The sequence below is a fragment of the Geotrypetes seraphini genome, chromosome 4, assembly GCF_902459505.1.
Source record: "Geotrypetes seraphini chromosome 4, aGeoSer1.1, whole genome shotgun sequence".
In the NCBI taxonomy this organism is placed as follows: domain Eukaryota; kingdom Metazoa; phylum Chordata; class Amphibia; order Gymnophiona; family Dermophiidae; genus Geotrypetes; species Geotrypetes seraphini.
Window position 1 is genome coordinate 81,767,958 of NC_047087.1, and position 23,751 is coordinate 81,791,708.

Consider the following 23,751-nt stretch of genomic DNA (forward strand, 5'->3'; position numbering starts at 1 on the left):
TGCCGTTGACATAGATCTGCTTTGGAAAGAGTTTGAGAAACCAAATTGGGATCTTTTTAAAGACTATACAGTATAGTAAATATGGGGAAAACATTCAGTCATCTTGATCATTGTCCTCCAGCAATTATGAAATCAGCTCCGATGAATTTCAAAATAGATTTATTTCATTGGCTATTTTATATGCTGGAAAAGGGTACTTTTCCTTCAAATAGAGGACATATATTAATTACACCAATAGTTATGTATTTGCTGATCAGCACCATATATTTTGTACGTTATGGTTTGCAAAACTTAATAAAACATTTTTGAACTGAAAAAATGAATTCAAAAGATTCACTCTCTCTGGTTAATAATTACAGACCAATTGCATCAATTCCTTTCTTCATCAAAATTATGGAGGACCTGGTCCACTTTCTTATTGAATTATTTGGAATCTCATTCAACCCTACATGAATCTCAGTCGGGTTTCTGTCCTTCGTGTAGCATGGAAACAGTGATAGCTGCTCTTAGAGTTTTTGAACAATTTGCTAAGTAAAGTTTCCAATGCGCTAATCATGCAGTTCGATCTGAGGAGTTCGTTCGATTTGGTGGATCATGCAAAACTATTGGAATGTTTGGTATTGGTATTAGTATACATGCAGGAGTTTACAACTGGATTGAAGGATTTCTATCCACCCATTTGTAGCAGGTTAGATTTAATAATGAATGCTCTGGTAAGTGGAAAAGCCCATGTGATGTTATGCAGATTATATTACTATCATCCTACCATTTTCCAAATCAATTTCAACCATTAGAAATATGGTAGATGAGATATTTAAAACCATTGAAGAATGGATGTCATAATTTAAACTAAAACTAAACCCAGAAAAAAAACAAAATTTTTTTCCTGTCTCCTTATGTCAAACACCGATTGAAAAAACCTTGTTACTAAATAATGTTACATATCCAATACCATTAAGATTTTGGGTGTCATCTTAGATCAGAATTTAACCATACAAAATCAAATAGATTGGTGTGGAAGGTCTTCTATACATTATGGAGACTACATAGTATAAGATCCTACTTTGATGTTGCATCATTTAAATTCCTAGTTCAATCATTAGTGTTGAACCAACTGGATTACTGTAACATGGTGTATTTAGCAGACACACAAAATAATTATTTAGATTGTGAATAGTCCGAAATGCTGTGGTCCATCTGATTTATGGCTTAAAGAAGTTTGACCATTTGGCCCCCTTCTATCAAGAATTTCACTGGCTGTCCGTTGAGGCCCATGTTAAATTTAAGTTTGGCTGTCTCTGCTATAAAGTTTTATTTGGTCTGGCACCCAATTATTTATTTGATTCATTTTCTATTGTTCAGTCCAAACGTTTATGAAGATCCCACGGTCTTTTTAATTTTCCATCAGTAACGGATTGTCGCTACAAAAAAAATATCATGAACGGCTTTTCTCATAACATGCAGCCCTTTGGGATAGAGATTTGAAACCACTGCTATTAAGTTCCATGTCATACTGCCATTTTAAGAAGCAATTGAAGACGTATTTGTTTAATAATTAATTTCTGATATAATCTTTTTATATGATTTTTTATTTTGTTAACCGCATAGATCTTACTGGTAATGTGGTATAGAAATTGTTAATAATATTATGTTATGTAACTACCACCCTGCTGCATTTAATTAAATATTTGAACCTTCCTAATAGCTTACTCATTTATGATTCTCTTGTATATCCTGATTGCATATGTCTACAGATGAAAGCATTAGACAAGATAAAGTCAAGGAGTCTTTTGCTATGCTGCAGTAAGAATAGGCCTTAGTGTACCCTTACACAGGTCTTTCCTGAACACTAAAGGGCTCATTCTCAAAAAAGAAAGACATCCCAAAAAGCAGCATAAACCGGCATTTGGAAGTGTTAATTGCCAAAATGTCCAAGTGCCAATTTTCAAAACTGACTTCCTAGATGTCCTGCTAGACTTTTTGTGAACAGTGCATTCAAAGTTCAAGGGGACGTGTTGGAGACATCTTATGGGTGGGATTTGGGTATGCTTAATGCTTGAACGGCTTGCAGCGATAATCAAACATTTCTCAAGATGTCCAGGATGACATTTAGACATCACAAGCTACTGTTTATGTCTGGTAGCCCTATAAAAATAATTAAAAGATATTTTGATTTTGCTTCTTTGAGATTTTTTGGTACAATTTTTAATTTTATCAATTCTTGACTATTGTAATATTATCTATTTGGCATCTTACAAGAAAAATCTAAAATGTATTTGTTTAATACAAAATACAGCAGTGCGTTTAATTTTTGGTCTGAAGAAGTATGATCATATCAGTCCTTTTTATCAGCAGCTGCATTGGTTGCCTTTTGAAGCACGTATTCTTTTTAAATTTAGTTGTCTTTGCTTTAAAGCTCTTTTCGGTCTGGTTCCATGTTATTTAGCCTCCCAATTTACCTGTTATAGTACAAAATACCCGTAATGATTTTATGTTTATGTATCCCTCTATCAAGTTTATGTACCCCTCTATCAAGTTTATGTTTATGTACCCCTCTATCAAGAGATTTTTAAATAAGACATTTGCTTTTCAATTAGGAAAACTGAATTCTTGGTTAACTCCTTTGATCTTTCAAATGTTTTCATATACTGCTTTTAGGATTTCTGAACATTTATTACATAATTGTTCTTAACTTCAATTTTATTATGTCTAATATGTATATTTCACTGATTGTCCAGTTCTTCTTTTTTATGAACCGCCCAGATCTTTGTGGGTGGGCGGTATACAAGAATAAAGTTATTATTATTATTATTATTAATAAACATAGTAACATAGTAGATGACGGCAGATAAAGACCCGAATGGTCCATCCAGTCTGCCCAACCTGATTCAATTTAAATTTTTTTTTATTTTTTCTTCTTAGCTATTTCTGAGTAAGAATCCAAAGCTCTACCCGGTACTGTGCTTGGGTTCCTACTGCCGAAATCTCCGTTAAAACCTACTCCAGCCCATCTATACCCTCCCGGCCATTGAAGCCCTCCCCAGCCTATCCTCCACCAAATGGCCATATACAGACACAGACCGTACAAGTCTGCCCAGTGCTGGCCTTAGTTCAATTTTTAATATTATTTTCTGATTCTAGATCCTCTGTGTTCATCCCACGCTTCTTTGAACTCAATCACAATTTTACTCTCCATCACCTCTCTGGGGAGTGCATTCCAGGCATCTACCACCCTCTCCATAAAATAGAATTTCCTAACATTGCCTTTAAATCTACTACCCCTCAACCTCAAATTATGTCCTCTGGTTTTACCATTTTCCTTTCTCTGGAAAAGATTATGTTCTACATTAATACCCTTCAAGTATTTGAACGCCTGAATCATATCTCCCCTGTCTCTCCTTTCCTCTAGGGTATAAATATTCAGGGCTTCCAGTTTCTTCTCATACGTCTTCTGGCACAAGCCATCTATCATTTTCATTGCCCTCCTCTGGACCGCTTCAAGTCTTCTTACGTCCTTCGCCAGATACAGTCTCCAAATCTGAACACAATACCCCAAGTGGGGCCTTACCAATGACCAGTACAGGAGCATCAACACCTTCTTCCTTCTACTGGCTACGCCTCTCTTTATACAGCCCAGCATCCTTCTGGCAGCAGTCACTGCCTTGTCACACTGTTTTTTCGCCTTTAGATCTTCGGATACTATCATCCCAAGGTCCCTCTCCCCGTCCGTGCATATCAGCTTCTTTCCTCCCAGCATATACGGTTCCTTCCAATTATTAATCCCCAAATGCATTACTCTGCATTTCTTTGCATTGAAGTTTAGTTGCCAGGTATTAGACCATTCCTCTAACTTTTGCAGATCCTTTTTCATGTTTTCCACTCCCTCTTCGGTGTCTACTCTGTTACAAATCTTGGTATCATCTACAAAAAGGCACACTTTCCTTCTAACCCTTCAGCATTGTCACTCACAAACATATTGAACAGGATTGGCCCCAGCACCAAACCCTGAGGGACTCCACTACTCACCTTTCCTTCCTCCGAGCGACTTCCATTAACTACCACCCAGTTCACCACTTTGAGTCCTAACTTCAGCCCTAAAAAAGGGAAAAACGTCTCTTCCCTCTATAATGGGGGGTTCCCCGCCAACATCCCCACCCAATGGCAGCACAAACAGTACTAACTTAACTGCGGGAGTTCCCTCCCCAACCCCCCCCCCCCCTCGGAGCACTTTAAAATTAAGTTTAAGTCCAGTGCGCTGATGTCCTATGTGCGATTGTCTGCTTTTTATTGTCGGCACTCGATTGTCCTGCGCATTTTCGACTATGAACCAAATAATTGGATCCCAGGTCCTATAACGCACATGGACTAGTTTTCTTTAGCTTACCTCATATGCAAATTGTCATGTTTTCAATGATTTCTGTGTCTAGTGCTTCTTCACCACCATTCCTCTCAATTACCAAAAGGGAATCAATGGGAATTGATCCAATTTGTTGAACACAATTCTATTATTGATAGCAGTTTATATTCATTTGCTTTGCCTAATCTTTTATTAATGTTTGTTTTCAAAATGTCAATTAATGCTACTATTACCCAGCAACCACATAGTATAGACTTTGGAATGAGAAGAGAAATTACCAAGTTAAAATGTAACAAAAAGACCACCTGAAAGAGGTGCTTTCTCCCCCCCCCTCCCCACCCCCCAAAATAAAATCAAGACTTACTTACAGAGCACATTGCAATTTTGTCTAACATAATTTCCATGAGTACTATTTATCTCACTTTTACAGAATTATTTAGCCATTTTAGTTTTAAAGTCCTTTCTTGTGCTACAAGAGTTTCATCAGGAGACCACATATCTCCTTTTTATTTTCCAATATGCCACATATGACTAAGAATAGAATCTATCAGCTTGTTCAGGTACATCATCTGGACAAGACAATAGCAAAGAATCTGATGCAGTGACGAATCATAACAGTAATATAGTCATATTCTAGTCTGAAATATTGTCTTGATTAATTACACTAGTATGTTTCTGTTCTGTTTCAATTTACTGACATTTGTATCAGCAAAGGAAGTTGATTCATCTCTTTGTTTTAAACCATCATATAGATGCACCACAATGCAAAGTGTGCCAATATTACTATATGTAGATAATGTAGATCTAATTCCTTCTACCTAGATTAAAATGTCACCACTTGGGCTGATGCCTCTGGTTCACCATATTGTTTCCCCGTAGTGTTATAGATGGTGTTATGCCAGATACTTTGAAAATTGCTTTCATGTGGCAAAGAGTGCTACAGTAGCTTAGACCCCTCACTCGTGCATTGTAACATGATTTACTCATGTATTGTAACACCATTACTGAAGCTCAGGTATTGTATCATCATTATGGAAACTCATAAAGTTAATAACATCGTTACTGAAGCTCGTGTATCATAACACTGTTATAGAAGCTAATGTAAACCACTCTGAATTGATTACCCAATCATTGCTAGTGGAATAGAAGCTTTCAATAAACAATAAACTTGACAAATTATGGACCAGTCTCTAATCTTCCAATCCTAGCTAAGATTATTGAAAGGATAGTTTTGAATCAGTTATCCCCTTTCATCCTTGCCAGTCTAGCTTTAGGTCTTAACACTTATAATAAATTGGATGTGGCTTGTTGGCTCTTATGGGCGAATTCTATAAAATCCACCTACAGTTAGGCTTGATCAGTGCTGATAATTAGCACTTAACATCTCATAATTGACCTTAATTGGAATTAATTGATTAGACATCTAACATGGTTGGTGTGATTCTCTAAAAATTAGGCATCTTGTCCAAAGCACCTACCTAAAAGCGGACATGGTTAGGGGCAGATCGTTGGTTTGTTTTGGTTAGGTGCCTGTTTCTGTCTTAGGGACCATTGTGTGCCTAAGACACATGCATTTAGGCCAAGAAAACCCTGGCATAAATATGGTTTGCCTAAAAGTTAGGACACTAGTGATACCTAAAGCTACTTAGGCAGCACTAAGCATGATTCTATAAAGTGCATCTAACTTTTATAAAATCATGCTCAGTGTCACATTAGTTGACGCTAATTTTATAGGTGACCTATATACTGTAGATTTGAGGCATCACTGTTTCAAGTTTATTAAAATATTTGTTATACCGCTTATTCAGATTTCTAGGTGGTGTACAGCAGTAATAAAAAGAAGGAGACTTTAAAAGTAACAAAACATTTTGGAATTAAAATATTAAAAACAAGACAGTGTTAATTTAGTAGACGTTGACAAAGAACAAGTACGTTAACTACACACAAATGGGAAAGAGGGAAGAACTACAATATTTAAATAAAGCACACATTAAGGGTAAAAACAATACGTGGGGAGAGGGACTGGCATTAGTTTAGTCCTGAAAAGGACAGGTTTATCCGAAAACATCCTCAAATAAAAAAGTTTTGAGGTTTGCTTTAAATTGCTTTATTGAAGTTTCCATCCGCAAATGATGAGGCAATGAGTTCCATAGGGTAGGCGCGGTGACGGCAAAATTATTAAATCTCAAAGTGTTGATTAGTTTAAGAGATGGTACAACTAAAAGGTTTCACTTCATTTGTCTGTAGTATTTGGTGTAGTTAACCATAAACCTCTCTTGGATACTGGCTGACACATTTCACAAATGATATTCCTCATTCCTATACAATCAGAAATTCAAAGTAGTCAGGGGGTGATAACCAATCAGATTATCTTCCCCTTACCTTTAAGGTATCACAGGGGTCCATATTATCCCTGATTCTTTTCAATCTTTATCTTAGTCCATTAGCTTTCAATAATTCAGTTGTTTGGCCTTAATACATATTATTTTGCAGATGATATTTTAATTGTTCACTATACTCCTGGTAACTCACATGACTTGTTTCAGAAATGTCTGAAAAGATTTGCATCTTGGCTTTGCGTACATCATCTGGTTCTCAATCCCCAAAAGACCACCGTATGCTGGATTACAGGACAGAACTCCACTGCAACTGTCATCCTGGTGCTATTTGGTGCTCCCATTCAATCGGTTAGCAAATTTAAATACCTAGGTGTAACATTGGGCTTGTTGCTTTCTTTCACTCCTCAGATATCTTTGGTTATTAAGTCCAGTTTTATTGTTCTGTGCAAATTGCAATCATTTCATAGTTTTATAGATGGAAAACTTCAGCATATTTTATATCATGCATTTATATCATGCACTAATAGCTTCTTGGTTAGATTAATGCAACTCAATCTATACAGGTATTCCTAAATATAAACAGGAAAGATTGCAGACAGTACAAAATACAGCCATGTTAATCATTTATTAAGTGAACAGGAGAGATCATGTCTCTCCTCCATTTTCTAAGTTATACTGGTTACCCATTAAGTTTAGAATTGATTTCATGATTCTGTTATTGACCTTTAAAGCCCTACATATTGGTCTCTGATTATCTTGCTAGGCTCACCATTCCATATGTTCCAGGCCACCTTCTTCATTCTTTCAGTTACCACAGATTAATTCTTCCAAACCTTTCCCATGTATATGACGAGTCCATAAGGTAAAGTGCCTTTTTTTTTTTTTTCTGGCACCATTCCTTTGAATTACATGCCGAACTACGAGCAAATTTAAATCTGGTTTAAAAACACTCTTTTTTTTCAATTGCATTTGATACTCAGTAAAGCCAAAGACAGAGCAGTGCCACAGAAAAGCAAGAGTACCGTCTCATTTTGTTAGAGGTGTTTTGTTTTGATTGACTGTGTACTCGGTATGATTGTTCTATTCGTGACAGAGATTTGGAGGCAGTGCATGCAAATCTGTCTCATGAATTTTGGATATCCTGAAAATCTGAATGGCTGGGGTGCCTCTAAGATCAGGTTTGGGAACCATTGATTTATTCCTTGATTATGCAAGTAAATGTCTAGAATAATGGCATTAATATAAACACTATTCTTTAAATATGCAGTTAACTTATATAGCATGTATTTCTGAAGTGGGACGTACATATGGGTAGAGCTTTGCAGAGCATGGATGGTACTCACACAGGTAATTTATTGAATACTAGTCTTTAAGCCCGTTACATTAACGGGTGCTAGAGATTCCTCGGCTTCCTCCCCCTCCCTTTCTCCTCCCCTTGTTTCCCTTTGCACAGTCTCCCTGCTTCATCCGCTCCTTCTCCTGCACGGGCCACCGGAGCAGAGAGGACTGGGCAGAGGGGGCTGCCAGCCGGGGCCAGCAGAGAGGAGCTTGGCGGCTGGAGGAGTAGCAGCAGCCGCTGCCGATTGCAGCCTCCGCCTCCCTGGATTTGCTAGAGCGGCCTGCAAGGTTCGCTACAGTGGCTGGCGAACCTCAGCAGGCCGCTTTGAAGAGAACCGGCAATGGGAGGGAGGAGTCGCTGACACACGCGCTAGCGCAGGCGCAATGAGCACTGGCACAGAAGCACAGCTCACGTCACCAGGACTCACGGATTTTCGCCAGCGCATGCGCGCTTAGCCTTTTATTATTGTGGACTAAGGGCTCCTTTTATAAAGGTGCACTAGCGGTTTTAGCACGCGCTTAGCGCACGCTAAAATGCCCCACGCGCTAGCCGCTACCGCCTCCTTTTAAGAAGGCGGTAGTTTTTCAGCTAGTATGCACTATAGCGTGCGCTAATCTTGTGCGTGCGCTAAAAACGCTAGCGCAGCTTTGTAAAAGGAGCCCAAAAAGTTACACTTTTATGTCTGTCCTACTCAATATTAGGCGAATAGAGTCAAATTCTATAAATGGGCAACAAGAATAAATCATCTCTAAGTACCATTCAGTGGCTTGCGGTGAGGTCTTTCAGGGGATTCAGATAATCCTCAGTTCTACAGACTTGCATTTTTTTTGTTTATTTTTTGCTTGATGCAGTTTGATTTGATGAGTAGGCAGCCTGTTCAACCAGTCAAAGTGTATCAAACAAAAGTCCCTGGGGGTCCTATAAAGGTAAAGCCCTTTCTATTGCAAACGCAAACAGTGTCTCACTTCTGGCTCACCACACAATTGTTTCCCAGGTATTCACCTTTATAGGACCCCCAGGGACCCCTGAAGAAGACTTTTTGTCGCAACGCGGACCATGTTGGGTCCTGTATCCCTAGCGGACTAGGTCCTTTAAGGCTTTTATGTGGATAACCTATTTTTATGTGGATGAATTTATTTTTATGTGGATGAAATTATTTTATGTGAATGATTTTGGTGTACCTTTGGAACTTTGACTCTTTCAAATAAAGTCCATTTAGGAACATCGTCACTCCACAGAGGTTTTTTGGTTTTGTACTAGACACCCACCTCAAAGTAATAGGTGCCTACCAAGTTAGGCATCTACCATCCAATTAAGTGCAGTTAGTGTCAATTATGAGTTAACTGCGAATTATCAGTGCTAATTAAGCCTTTTAAACAATTATGTTAGGTGCCTAGATTGGTTAGACACTCCAACTTTAGGCATCGTTTATAGAATTGGAGTCTTAGGCCCTCTTTTACAAAGGTGTGCTAAGCGTTTTAGCACGCACTAAATCAATGCGTGCACTAACCGCTAACACGTCCATAGGATGCACGCATTAGCGTTTAGCGCATGATTAGCACGCGCTAATCTTTACCATGCGATAAAAAGCTTAGCGCACCTTAGTAAAAGAGGGGGGTTAGTGTCGATTCCTGCTCGCTAATGTTAAGTGCCAGACTTATATCTGATGAAATTTGGTGTGAATTTTGGCACCCAAATTAGGTGCACTGAGCCAGTATTCCATAACTACATACATAACTTTTCAGAACACCCCTGACCTGTCCATGTCACGCTATAGGAGACAGACACCGTGCCTTGTAGAATAGTGTACAGCCACATGCATGCACAAATTGTAATGGGTGACAATTAACATCAATAATTGGTTATTAGCATCTACTTATTGATGTTTTTGAGCTCATTCAATTATGCTGCACATGCAACTTGGATGCACACACAAATCTGGCACCATATATAGAATATTGGGAATAATGTTTTTTTCATTAGCCTCCACATACTGATTTCTTGAGTTCATATATTTATACTAAGGTTGTTTCTTAGCCTTCCAAATAATGTGCATGAAAGAAAAATAAAAGAATTTTAATAGTACTTTGCAAAACTATTATTGCTCTTTTTTTATTATTATTCATTTTCCTTCTGTTTACTACTTTGAACAATTTGTCTACAAACGTGAAATAGATGGATAAATAAATAAACAAATGCTGACATTAAATAATATAGGTACTTATTGATAGAAAGTGTTTTTGGATGCATTTGAGATAAACTGCATTCATCTGCTTCTTGAACATCTATTTGAAGGTAATGCAGTTTCTCATTGATAGAATTATGCTGATTTATAGGATTGTAGATGAGGATTTTCATGCAAATAGCCAAATATCTACAGATTTGAACTAACATATATTGGGTATTTATTGCATTGCAAAAGCAAGAGTTCAGATTCCATTCTTTGGGTAAATCAGGTCACTACTGGTCCAGTTCAGGGTGTCATCATGTGGATCTCTAGGTCTCTGTAGAGGCAAGTTATTTGATTGAACCAATACTCTCTAGTTGTGGTTCTGCCTAAGCAGATAATTTCCTTTTGAGTCCGTTAGGGAATGGGCTTACCAGGGGTTAGGCAAGACGCCAACATTCCTCCTCCAAGTGTCACTCCCTTTGACTTCTTTCAGAATGCAAGGTCCCAATTTCCACCTACTTTGTCGATTAGGGTGAGAAAACAGTCAGATCCATCTCAACTTCAAATAGATACATAAGTTCAATATAAGGTTTAAGAATGCATTGTAGTTTCGAAAATAAATGATAACTCCATTATATCCATCCCTCCAGTTGGAGGAATATGTAAATCATCCATTAAACAAATTGAAAAAGACTTTTATATTTTGGGTGTCCAATAAACAAATAAGTCCACTATCTGTTGATTTTCAGACCCTGTGCTGAAAATCCATCTAGCCACTCAGTCACCTTCCCCCTAATTATATAAAGTTGCATGCACAATTTGACACTTAGGACTAGATTCAATAAATGGTGCCCACATTTGGTCACCCCAAAAAATCTTTATAGAACGTTATTCTATAAATGGCACTCTGAGTTGCATGCTGTTTATAGAACAGCACTTAGAACTGATTTCCATACCAAAATTTGGGCAAGAGGTTTTACATCAACTGAAACATGGTGTAAATCCTGGCACATAAATTAGTCGCAAATTCCTAATATTCAGTAAAACTGTTCATCTTTAGTGAATGCCCTTGACCTGTTCATGCCCCTCCCATAGCCACACCCACTTTTGAGTTGAATGCTAAAAGATTTGTGCACAGATCCTTATAGAAAAGCAAGATGCATGATCGAATCCAAATTGTTACCAATTAACACATATAATTGTTAGCACCCAATTATTGGCTCTAATTGGCATTAGCCAATTTATGGCACTGAACCTCCTGCCCGGCACTTTTTTTTTCTTTTTTAAAACTTTTTTACAGCCCATAGTTTTAACTCGCTTAAAGCCTGCGGGTTAAAACAATGGGCTTACACTGCGGGTAAGGGTGGGAGAGTCGGGGCAGGCAGGCGATGAGTACAGCTCGGGGCAGGCAGGCAATCAGGGCAGCATCGGCGCAGGCAGGCAGATCTGGGCAGGCAGGCGAACAGGGCAGCTACAGTCAGGGCAGGCAGGCAGATCATTGAAGCAGTAGATCGGGACTGACAGGGCTGAGAGCAGGGCGGCAGAAGGCAGTCGGAAAGGGTTTCAGCGACTGGTCCTCAACAGTCGCTTTTTGGGTTGATCGGCCAGAACAATCGAATTGACAAATGTGTTTTGTGAATCGCGTTCCTGCCTACTTTGCATGCAGTTCCTCTCATTTGCATGCAGGAATTAGAATCAGATCGCAAAACAGGTTAATGAATACTGCAGGAGGGAAATCGGGTCGCAAAGGGCTCGCAAACCGATCGGTACACGATCGGTTTGCTTAGTGAATCTAGCCCTTAGTTTCGCATACATCTCGGAATTGCTTACAATTTTGTGCACAAAAATTTGCTTGCCATTTATAGAATTGTCCTTTTAGCTTGCAAAGTTGCATATTCACATTATAGAATAGTGTTAGTTATATGCATAATTGAATATAATAATTGCAGTAACTTCTATGGCTCTAATTAGCAGTTACATGTGTAACTACCATTAGGTGTGATTCTGCAAATTGTACACACAAAATAAATAGTTCTCAACTGCAATGGGGATATGGATTCTGGAAGAGGCTTGGGAGGGTCAAGGGCATGCTTAACACACATGCAGGTTATAGAAAACTAGCAGTTATGCACCTATGTACAGTTAAATGTGAACATTTACATCAGCCATTAAGCTAGCTAAGATGCTTGTGCCTCAAGTTTATTTAACTGTGGCCTTACACTAATATTCTATAATAGCAGTTATGCATGTGTATGGATAGTTTATATGGTTAGTTAAGGCCTACCTGAAAAGCAAGCTTAAACTATATAGAAAGTGATGTGGCAGTCAATGGTAAATACATGTATTCAATAATCCTCTTTGTGTCTAGGGTTCCACTTTGATTCACTTGGATGCAGGACAGGGTTTCAGTGGCTGTAGAGAGCTGTAGCAGAAGAGGAGGAAAGCAGATACAGATCAGTCCTACTAACGGCTACAGCATAGGCAGCAGAATTGGGCGGGCCAATATTTTTCTTGTCATAGTATCAGTAACTGGAGAACTGGAGAACTGGGGAGGGGCTGGGAATTGGTTTGTTTGGCCCACTCCAATAAAAATGGTGTTCCACTGCCCCTGAGCTGTGGCATGCCTCTCCCCCCAGACAGTGGGCAAATTCTGAATCTCGAGACGGGAGCTGCCCCAGAATATGAGTCTCTCTTTTCAGTGTCACCATGTACCTCTGGTTCTTCCTCTAAAAGAATGCAAAGTTCCACTACTTTTATTATGGCCTGAGTGTGGTGTGTGCAGCCACGTGGCAGTGTATACATAGCATAATCACCACACTTATGTGCATAGACAGACAGACAAAGAAATACACCTGCCCCAACAGGTGCTTGTGCTCTAGCAAAATTCCCCTAAAAGTCATCATTAAAAAAAAAAAAAAAAAAAACCTAAAAATATATCAGTCTGCTTTTGCTGACACAAAAAAAATATATATACTGCTGCCTCCTAATACAATAAACTTGACTTTCTACAGAAGTGAGCTGGCCCCCACCCCTTTCTCTTCCCACTCTCAGAAAAGATAGCACACTTACCTCCTCCTCCCTCCTCCTTGTTTGAGAAGACACTGTGTCCTGTCCTCCCCCCCCCCAATCCTCATCCCCACAATGAGGTGAAGTCCCCAGAGTCTGTAATTGCTAGGAGATGAAGCGATGATGGGGAGCGATCACAGTCAATAGCTTTGATTAACAATAAGATGGAAAATTAGCAATCCTAGCACTCAACTACCCTGCCTTCCCTTTCCCATATGCTCATCAGAGCCTGTGCCGGCTGCTTCACTGAGTCGTTCAGAGCTCTTGTAAAGGCTGAGAGATAGCAGCATAGGTGCAGAGATATTAAGGAAATAAAGATACCAGAGGAAAAAAAGGGAATCTAATTAGTCATTACAAAATGTACCCATGGTTGATTCATAACAGGCTGTGCAGGGAGGAAGTTTGCTGTCTGTGTCTGCTGTGTGTTTTGCTGTCGTGGGTGGCTCCATCTGTGTCTGGACACATTCTGGTAAAAATGGCAAGCTCTCTGACCACTGTGACCCCCTCAGCAGTTTTGGTGTTGTTTCCGACAGACTCTGAGGATGCAGAAAGAGGGAGCAACAGCGGAACGCCACTTCCTGCCGCTGATAATGATGACAATTCGCTGGGCTACACAGGTAGAGTGCAACTTTTCAATATACTGAATGTCCCCCTTATGCCTTCTCCTTTCATTCTCCCATCTTCATCAGCTATTATCACATGTGCTAAATTCTTAGATGGCTTTTCCTACAAGCAACTATCATCATCATTCCTCATTGTATCTCACTGCTGTTCATGCCACAGCTCAGTAAGATTGTCAGGGGATAACAGCAAATTGGGTTCAGCTCTGGGGAGAAGTGCTTATGATTTTTCTTAATAGCAGAAGAAACTTTGTATTTCTGTGTTATGTACTTATTTGTGTTGTGTTTGGGGTAGGGTTACCATACAGCTCCAGAAAAAGGAAGATGGATTGATACATCCGAGTTTTACTTCCACTGAACGCATTGGAAGTAAGGAGGTCAGATAGAGATATCTGGGTTTTACTTTCATTGAAAGTTAATTGCATGTATATTTTAATGCACTGTTCTCGAATTGAAAATGAATAAAGATTTATTTTAAAAAAAGAAAGCAATGGAAGTAAAATCCGGATGTCTCAATCCGTCCTCCTTCTGGAGCCATATGGTAACTCTAGTTTGGGGGAGGTCTGTTCTAAATTTTTACAAGCTTATCACCTTTGTTGGTTTCAAAGTTAAATCTTTACCCTATCACTTAGATATCTGCCCATGTAAGAGAGAGAATGGCTTTCTTAGGCACCAAATAATTTGCCCTTGAAGACAAAAACTGTTGTTTTTTTTTAACTTTGGTTTTTATTTATGTCTCTCATGGACATACTTTTCTTTACAGGAAGTAACTCCTAATGTACCCAAGTCCTGGGTTTTCCATTTTTCTTTGGTGTCCTTAGAGAACTCTCTTGTCTGTAGGCCAAGTGAATGAAAGAGGAAATATACACCAAACAGGATGACTGAAAATAAATGACCAACCAGTTAATGTCAAAATGTAAACTATGAGTATAGATGGCTTTCTTTGGTTGCTTAATGGCTTCTAAAGTTTCAAGTTTATTAAGATTTATTATACTCCCTATTTTCTTTGCCTTGTTTCCTATATAATTCAGTACTTTCCTCTTTTTCCTGGGTTATAAAGGCAGCCTCCTTCCTGCTACAGAAAACCTGCAAAAGGCCAGAATATCACTGTATAATTAAGTAGTTGCTGAGTTGTGAACTAGAAGTGAATTTTCTGTTTGCTGCATGTTGTTACACCTCAACGTTTGCATTTATTCACTAGAAAGTACATTTAAAAAAAAAAAAAAAGATAAACCGTACAAATACAAAACTGCAATGGTTCTGTCTCATTGTAGGGCATCATAATTCATAAAGCCACTTCCCACTTCCCTGTGAACAGTTTCAAGAACAGACCTTGAGGAGTTGCCAAGCAGTTTGGGGGGGGGGGGGGTGTATGTGTGTGTGTGTGTGGGGGGTGTTGGCAGAGACATTAACCCCAGAAGTACTGCCATTAATGTGCAGCTTTTAAAGATGTAAATCATGTAAATATTTCCATTTAAGCAAAATGTATTTTCTTTTGCATTATGTATATGGGGGCTCCTTATACAAAGCTGCGGTAGCGGCGGCTGCTGCGGTAATCACTCCAACGCTCATAGAGATTTAATGGGCATCAGAACATTTGCCACATGGCAGCCGCTACCGCTGCTTTGTAAAAGGGGCGGATAAGCTGGCATTTTGTATAAAATATTTGCTATTAGTAATAAAACAGACAAACAAAAAAGATTTTAGATACACACCACAGAAAAAAAAACCATAAATGCGACTATGTTTGGTTTCAAACCAGACGTCTAGAGCTTTCCAGGAATTCCTGAGTGATGCACACACACAGCTTTGATAAAAGGAGATCAAACATCCATCGGAGCCCTTTCCCACTCTAGGAAGTCTCTCTTTGTGGTAAACCAGAAAAAGGTGAATAATCACTCTGTTGATCCGTCCTAAGGGATTATAGATTTACAGGGAAGAGAGGGTTTTTCTATTTTGTAATTGTGGACCTTACCATACAACTCTGTTGAGAAATTCAAATTGTCATACTCTTTAATGTTCTGTGCAATGAATGTAGCTTTCTGGAAGGAAAAATAGACAGTTTCTCCTCCCCTCCCCCTCCCTTACTCCAACTATAGGGGACAAAAGTCAGTTCTAAGTTTTTAATTCCTCTAATTCCTAGCAGTTTATGTGAGGAATTTGCAAAATATTTCAATAAGTGGGTGAGAAAGCATAGTAACTCATCTCTGTCTATGACGAAGTAGCTGCCCCCTCCCTTTTTCGCCGAACATTTGAGAAGAGTGGAGTTCACTGCAGCAGTGACACAAACATTCATTAAGCCATTCCTTTTTCCTTTTCAGTTCTATACGTGCTTATATTCCATTTTACATCGAAAATCATTTCTAAGTGTCTTTGATGGCTCAGGGACGCACATTGGAAAACCTTTGATTTACTTTTGGTTTTTATTTCATTAAATTTTGTTTCATTTCATTGCCACTTTTATTTTATTTATTTATTTATTATTATTTTTTATTTTTTTGCATTTTATCACTTGCTAAGGGGCCCTTTTACTAAGCTGTGCTAGAAAGTGGCCTGAACTATTTTTAACTCATGGCTTACCCATGCAGAGAGGCCACTTTTTTTTTTAGTGTGGCTCTACAATGGCCACAGTTTGGCTTTTCCAATTAATGGCTATGTGCTAATTTTGAAATTACTGCATGGCCATTGCTGTCACCTATTTTGTAGGTGGTAAAGGCTTCCACACTAATCCTGTGCTAATTGGTCGGCATGTGCAAATCCCCATGCTCTAACCAATTATCGCAGGGCATGCCTACTGACCACCCCAACCAAATTCCCCACACTAACAAATAAAATGTATTTTTTTGCCCTTGTGTGATGTGTGCTAAGCACGCGTTAGTGCTTACTACCACTTAGTAAAAAGACCCCCCCCCCCCAATTTGTGCTAAAATGCAGATAAGCAGTGGAGTAGTGAGGATGAGAGGCGCTCATTTCCCGCCCTTGTCTCTGCCCATCTGCTCCTTCTTCCCCAATCCTACCTGCCGCACATGCCCCTCCACGCTTCCTTCCTTCCTCCTACCTACCTCCTGCTTCTTCCCCCCACCTGCCACACATGACCCCCCCCATGTTTCCTTCCTCCTGCCGCACGTGCCCCCTTCCCTTCCCCTCCACCATACCTCTAGTTGAAGTTATTGCTCACAGCAGTCAACAACGTGCTCTTCGCGACCCCATTGGCTCTCCCCTCTGATGTCACTTCCTATGCAAGGGAAGGGGGGTACATGCGTGGAGGAGAGGAATGGGAAGAGGGGTGGGAGAGGGGGAGGGGTGCTTGTGCCCCCACCAACATGGCACTTGGGGCAGACCACCCTTACTACGCCACTGCAGATAAGAAACAAAAACAAAGAGACCAGAATTTGCTACACTTGAATTGTGCTCCCCAGATGGCAAGGCTTACAAGGCAAAGCCTTTAATACAGTAAGAAAGGAGTTTCACCCTTTGCACAATAGCAACAAATAATGGTCCGACTGAGAAAATATCCAAACTTGGAAGAAAGGGAGATTGAAAGTAGTAAATTAGGGGAAGGGGAAAACAGGTACAGTGTTCCCCCGCTCATTCGTAGTTCGCAAATCGCAGATTTGCTCATTTACAGTCTGCTCCGACCACCTCTTCCTGTAGTAAAGTCGGGCTACACCAATCAGGAGCTGCGTGTCAAAGCAGTTCCTGATTGGTGTAGCCTGACTTTACTACAGGAAGAGGTGGTTGGAGCAGACCGCGAGTGATTTTCTTCATCTGCCGGCGCTCTATCTGCCCTCTCTTGCCTCTCATGCCTCCCCTGCCTTTTGACAGGCGAAAAATTGCATTGGTGGTTTTTCAAAATTCGCAAGGGGTTCTGGAACAGAACCCCAGTGAATTTTGTGGGAGTACTGTAGTTTAAAATAAAGGTAAGGCACTGCACTTCTGAAGAGGTCAGTTCTGACAAAACTGGAAGTCCAGAGAAGCAGGAAACAACCAGACCAAGAAAAAAAGGCCAATTCCATCTGTTAATATCATTATTGTAGCAAAGATTTAAAGAGCAAAAACAGTGATGCATTACGCGGATGAGAAAATTATGACCTAAAAAGAAAAAAAATAATAATTCAAAATGAAAGAAATACTTAAGTATTCTTTTCTCTGGTGTTTAAAAATTAACAATTTAGGTTTTCATTTTCCAGCTACCGGTAATTGGGAGTAATTTGATGATTCAAAATATCAGTGTTTATTGATGTTTTCACATCATGGCTATTTTTGCTTGATACCTTTATGGGTAGAATCAAATATGTAGATTTCTGTCATTTAGAAATTGTCAGAACAGGAAAGGCATAAAAACTGAGCGGAGGGTACGTGGCCACCCCAAAGGGCAAACACTGAGCTATACACTCCCTACCATTGTCCAGCATCTCCCTTTCCAAAGCTCATCCCCTCATAATCTAACATCTCCCAAACTCCTTGTAGTCCAGCATTTGGCATTCCCTCCCCATTTTGCATGCCTCCAATTTGCCCAGTATCTGTCCATTATCTTCCCTCCTAGGTACACATCTCTCCTTATTCCCCACCTGCCATGTCTAGCAACTCTCCTTCCCCCTGTTAATTAGCAATAGGCAACATTAAACTTTGAAAATAGCCTTAAAATAACTTTTTGCTAGTAAAACGTTAATATTTATTATTTAGAGTGCCAGCAAGCAAGAAAGGAAATGAGTTTATTCTATAACATTTTTAGATAGAAGCTTTCTATTGGTTTCAACCAATTGCTATAAAACATTTAACACCCCCCCCCCTTTTTTTCCAAAACTGCACAATAGTTTTTTAGTGTTGGCTGGCGTGCTGATTGTTCTGTACTGCTCCAATGGTCATACAGTTCCTATGAGCATTGGAACAGCACAGAACTTTTAGCATGCTGGCTGACGCTAAAATCCTCTTGTACAGCTTTGTAAATGGGGTTATTTTGGTCCATATTCTATAAATGGCGCCTTAACTTAGGTGTGGTTAGGCCCCCTACCAGTGCCTATGTTAAGAGGAAATTGGCATTTAAAAGTGCTTTTAAAATATATTTCCAGGCACCTACTGGTACCTTAAAAAATGGCACCGTAATTGTGCCTACGTGAACACCAGAAATGGCATTAGGTGTTGTAAAGCACCTCCATTGGTGCAATTCACATCAAAGGTAGGCTCCGGAAACGTAGGCCTTGAAAACCCAGGCCTACGTTTCTGACACTTTCCCTTGCCAGAGGCGCGATTCTCTAAATGATGCCATTGCGTGATTGACACATGAATGGCGGCCACCCACAAGAGCGCCATTTAGAGAATACAGGCCTTTGTCGCTTTCCTTCAGCTCTGAGCAGGTAAACCATCACACATATATACTGGAGGCGTATCTATAAATCGGTGCCTTCATTTAGGGTACATCAACGTGGAGCACCAATTCTAGAATGCTAGCAAATTTTATGCATCGCTTAAGACATGCCCATGGCTCAACTATGCACCACCTACATATACACCCCCCTGCAATTCCAGCCTAGAGCAGGGGTAGGGAACTCCTGTCCTCAAGAGCCGTATTCCAGTCGGTTTTTCAGGATTTCCCCAATGAATATGCATGAGATCTATTTGCGGAGGTGGTTGAGCTTATTTGAAGGCTCGCATAGAGACCTGAGGCTTTTTCTTTCATCTTATAGTGACTCTTAGTCCTAAAAGTGGGTTTTTTGTATTGAAATTGAGTGGTGCATATTTGTGCATAACTACCAATTTGGGCTTATGATGCACACCATCTAAGCACCAGTTTATAGAATTAGATCCGTTAGACCTTCAACAGGTGTACAGGCTGCTTTTGCTAATGCACTTACCCACAAATTCCATAAATGGTGCTTTGAGTTGTGCATGCCCAATTTGTACAATAACTTAATTGAATAACAAGCCAATTAGCACTGATAATTGCCTTCTCAACAAGCAATGAGCATTCATTGGTTTTAATTTAAATGTATATGTATAGATTTAGGTGCGGGATCCGCACCTAAAATTTATGCAAGGCATCAAAAGGAGGATGGAAATGGGAGAGTCTTTGCAGATCAAGGACATTCCTCAAAGTTGCCCACATAATTATAAAATAAGGGGCATCTGCCCTTAACTTTAGGTGCATGGTTTTGTACCATATGTTCATTGGTGCAAACGGGAACACCTAAAGTTAGGTGTAGCTCAGGGCATATAAATGGCACCTAACATTAGGTTCTGTTTATAGAATAGCGCTTTGGCGGGATTTTTCCATGACAATTTTGTAGAAGCAATATATAAAATTCAGTCCATAATACATTTCTTTGATATTTAACCCTTGCATTAAATATAAGCTCTGAAATCCATATTCACATCCCATCCCACACTGTGTTCTGCATCACCCCACCTTCATCTGGGGCTTGAGCAGTAAACTTGATGCAGGATCTTTGAATTCCTGTATATACGAGGGGGTGCTGAAAAGTCCTCAGCCCAACCAACCAACTTCCTAAATTCTGAGCAATATTTTGCCACCGTAACTGAAAAGAGTGTTATCTTATTATGTTAAGTGCCAATCTGCAGAAATGAAATTCTATGTTTTGACATTGTTTGAACTATATACACGTCATTCTCTTCATGGCTGGGCTGAGAACTTTTCAGCACCCCCTGGTTATGTAAAGAGTTTCAGTCTCTGGTAACTACAGCTGAGATTGTGATGTCATAATGCTTCATTCCACCAATATGAGCCAACCTCATCAGTGATGTCACAATGGCTTGATTGTCCTATACTTGGCTCACTTTTATTACATTTGAGGCAGTGCTGAAATGTTCTCAGCCCAACCAACCAACTTCCTAAATTCTGAGCATTACTTTGCCACCGTAGCTGAAAAGAGTGTTATCTTATTTCATTAAGTGCCAATTTGCAGAAACAAAATTCTATGTTTTTGACATTGTTTCAGATTATTGATTGAACCATATCCACGTCATTCTCTTCTTTGCCAGGCTGAGACCTTTTCAGCACCTCCTGGTACTCCTGGCCTGCAGCATCTTGCCCCTTTTGATGCACATTTTATATTGAAGGGAGTGGGACACTACTAGTCTTGGTCACGCATGAATATTCAAAAGCCTACTTCTGCGCTGCTACTCTCTTACTAGCTGTGCTGTTGCTGCACAAGCCTACCCAAAGCCCTCCACACACACACACAATGGTAGGGCAAGCTTGGGATGGTGCAAGGTAAGTCAGGGGAGTCTCTGCACTCCCACCCAGGTAGTGCAAGCAAGCCGCTGCATTGTAACTTAACTGCTTCCTTCCTGCAACAATGTAACCTTCCTTGAACTGTTTTGTATCCTTATAATGCATTGTTTCTTTGTAATGTATTGTATCTTCCCTTCCGGAACAATATTCACCTGCTTCTCTGTGTTGTAAATTCGCCCCATGTTGTTACATGGGCCTCTTAGCCTGTAAATCACCGTGAACCTGTACAGGAAAAGTTTGATTAAGAAGTCCTGATTTGATTAGATTAGAAATTATGTAAATCTAAAACAGATAAATTACCTGAGACTATTGCAGAGGTTGATAAGAAATGATAAAGTAAAGAAATGAACATTGTCTGCTTATCTGAAGTTATAATTTAAATTACCTTTTTTCTATGAGATCTATTGGGTGAAGTTACAGTCCCAATAATGTGGACTTGGATTTAAAGGATTTATTTTCTTCAGTGTAATAATTTTGTTTTGCATTGGTGTGTATTCCTATTTTTATTTCTTGTAATAATGAATAAACTTATAAATAAATAAAAAAATAGATTAGAAATTATGTTTTCCACTGTTTACCCAATGGACACCTACTTTAATTTTCTTTTTAGCAGCAGACTGTTTTACTGATATTTATTTATTAAAACCTAAAATCTGAAATCCTAGATATACAATATCCTCCTCATTCTAAAACTGAGCCCCTAAATGTTAGCACCATTCATGTGCTTATATTATAGAATACGCAAGGCCTTTATTGAGGGGGTACTTGAGTGTACTGAGTACAGGCACCTTTTCCATTGTTTGATAAAAATGACCCATAGTCCCCAAGTATTGAAATGAAAAGTCTCAAGAAAAGTGTGGATTAACTTAAAGACCAAATTGTATGCTAAACTTGACTCTATGGGCTCCTTTTACAAAGGCGCGTTAGCGGTTTAATGCACGTAATAGTGCGCGCTAAACCGCCGGCCGCACTAGACGACACTGCCTCCTCTTGAGCAGGCGGTAGTTTTTCAGCTAGCGCGGGGGGTTAGCGCGTGATTAAAAGTCGCATGTGCTAAATCCGCTAACGCGGCTTCATAAAAGGAGCCCTATATATCTAACATTACTGTATAAATGTAAATTCATAATTTGTCTGTGCCTTATGTATGTCAGCCTTGTTACCTGTTCTGAGCTTGTTGGGGAAGATGGGTTATAAAACTAACCAAATAAGTTTCATGGCTCCACATCATTCTCTTCATAGTTGAGCTGAGAACTTTTCAGCTGCCCCTTGTACTACTTCCTGCTGAGCACAAGTTAATCAGTTTTAATGGTTATGTGATAATAGTAAAATTAAGGCCATTAATAGCAAAAATAGAAATATTGGCCATTTTACCCCAGCAGTAAAAATGGCTTCAGTGCACTGGAATGACCCGCTTAAGGGTATGCTAAGACCACTTTTTACCACTGTTTAGGAAAAGGGTCCCCTAATGTAGTTAGGGATCACAAAGACTGTTCCCTGAATAAAAAAGGGAAAGGGCTGCATTTATTTATTTTGTTTTTATTTGTATTTCAAAGGTATTCGAGGATAGTTTGAAAAGTTTGGTAAAAAGCAAGTTAAACAATATAGACTCCATCGAGAACTATACACTTAGAGGGGCATAATTTTTAAAAAACGTCTAAGTCCCCTTTTGGCCTAAGGCCCTAAACATTGAAAGTAGAAGCAGGGAAAATGTCCATTCTCAAAAAAAAAAACATCCAAAAGGAGGTTTTTTTTTAATAATGGCCTGTTTCTATGTTCAGCTGTTTAAACGCCCAGACCACCACTACGTCTACACTTACCACATATAATGAACCCCAAAAAAAGCCTAAGTCTCAAACTCCCAACACAAGAGCTTTTAGGTGAAGGAGTAGCCACGACACCACAACATCACCCCCAACCTTAAAAAAGTTGGACTCTCCTGCCGGTATTCACGGAGGGTGCATCTTTGACAGGAGGTTTGGGCTCCCTCCTGTCAGTATTCGCGGGGGAGGGGAGTGCATCTTTGGCAGGAGGGCTTGGGATACCTCCTGCCAGTAATCACAGCAGTTTGGGGGGGGTGGTGTCGACAGGAGAGGTTTGGCATTATCCTGATAGGGAAGTTAGCAGGGATTACAGCAGGAGAAATTAGGCATCTCTCCTGCTGCAACCGTTGCACTGGAGGGAGGACAAGTTGCCTGGGCTGCTGAGCTGATCACGGCAGCTGCGATCAGCTCAGCAGCCCCTAGTCAGAACTTATACATAGAAACATAGAGTATGACGGCAGAAAAGGGCCAACGGCCCAACAAGTCTGCCCACTCAAGAAACCTCCCTCCTCGATAATCCATCTTTTAAGCATTCCTCTGGAACGACCCCACCAGACAGTCCCATCGTCCCTTGAAGTCGAGTGTGGTACTGGCCTCAACTACCTGAAGTGGAAGACCATTCCATCGATCAATTACCCTTTTAGTGAAGAAGTATTTCCTGGTGTCCCCATGAAATCTTCCCCCCCTAAGTTTTAGTGGGTGCCCTCTTGTCGCTGTGGGACCTGTAGGATAAAAGATTTCTTCCTCCATCTCAATGCAGCCCATGACGTATTTGAATGTTTCTATCA

The 23,751-nt window shown here is 39.8% G+C and overlaps 1 protein-coding gene across 1 annotated transcript in view; it reads left to right on the forward strand.

Annotated features, from left to right (window-relative positions):
• LOC117359265 (roundabout homolog 1-like) overlaps window positions 1-23,751 on the forward strand; it is an 876,223-nt gene that overhangs the window by 845,486 nt on the left and 6,986 nt on the right. Inside the window, exon 3 of the mRNA XM_033941735.1 lies at window positions 13,805-13,888. Coding sequence (XP_033797626.1) covers window positions 13,805-13,888 — 84 coding nt within the window. The remainder of the gene's footprint in view (window positions 1-13,804; window positions 13,889-23,751) is intronic.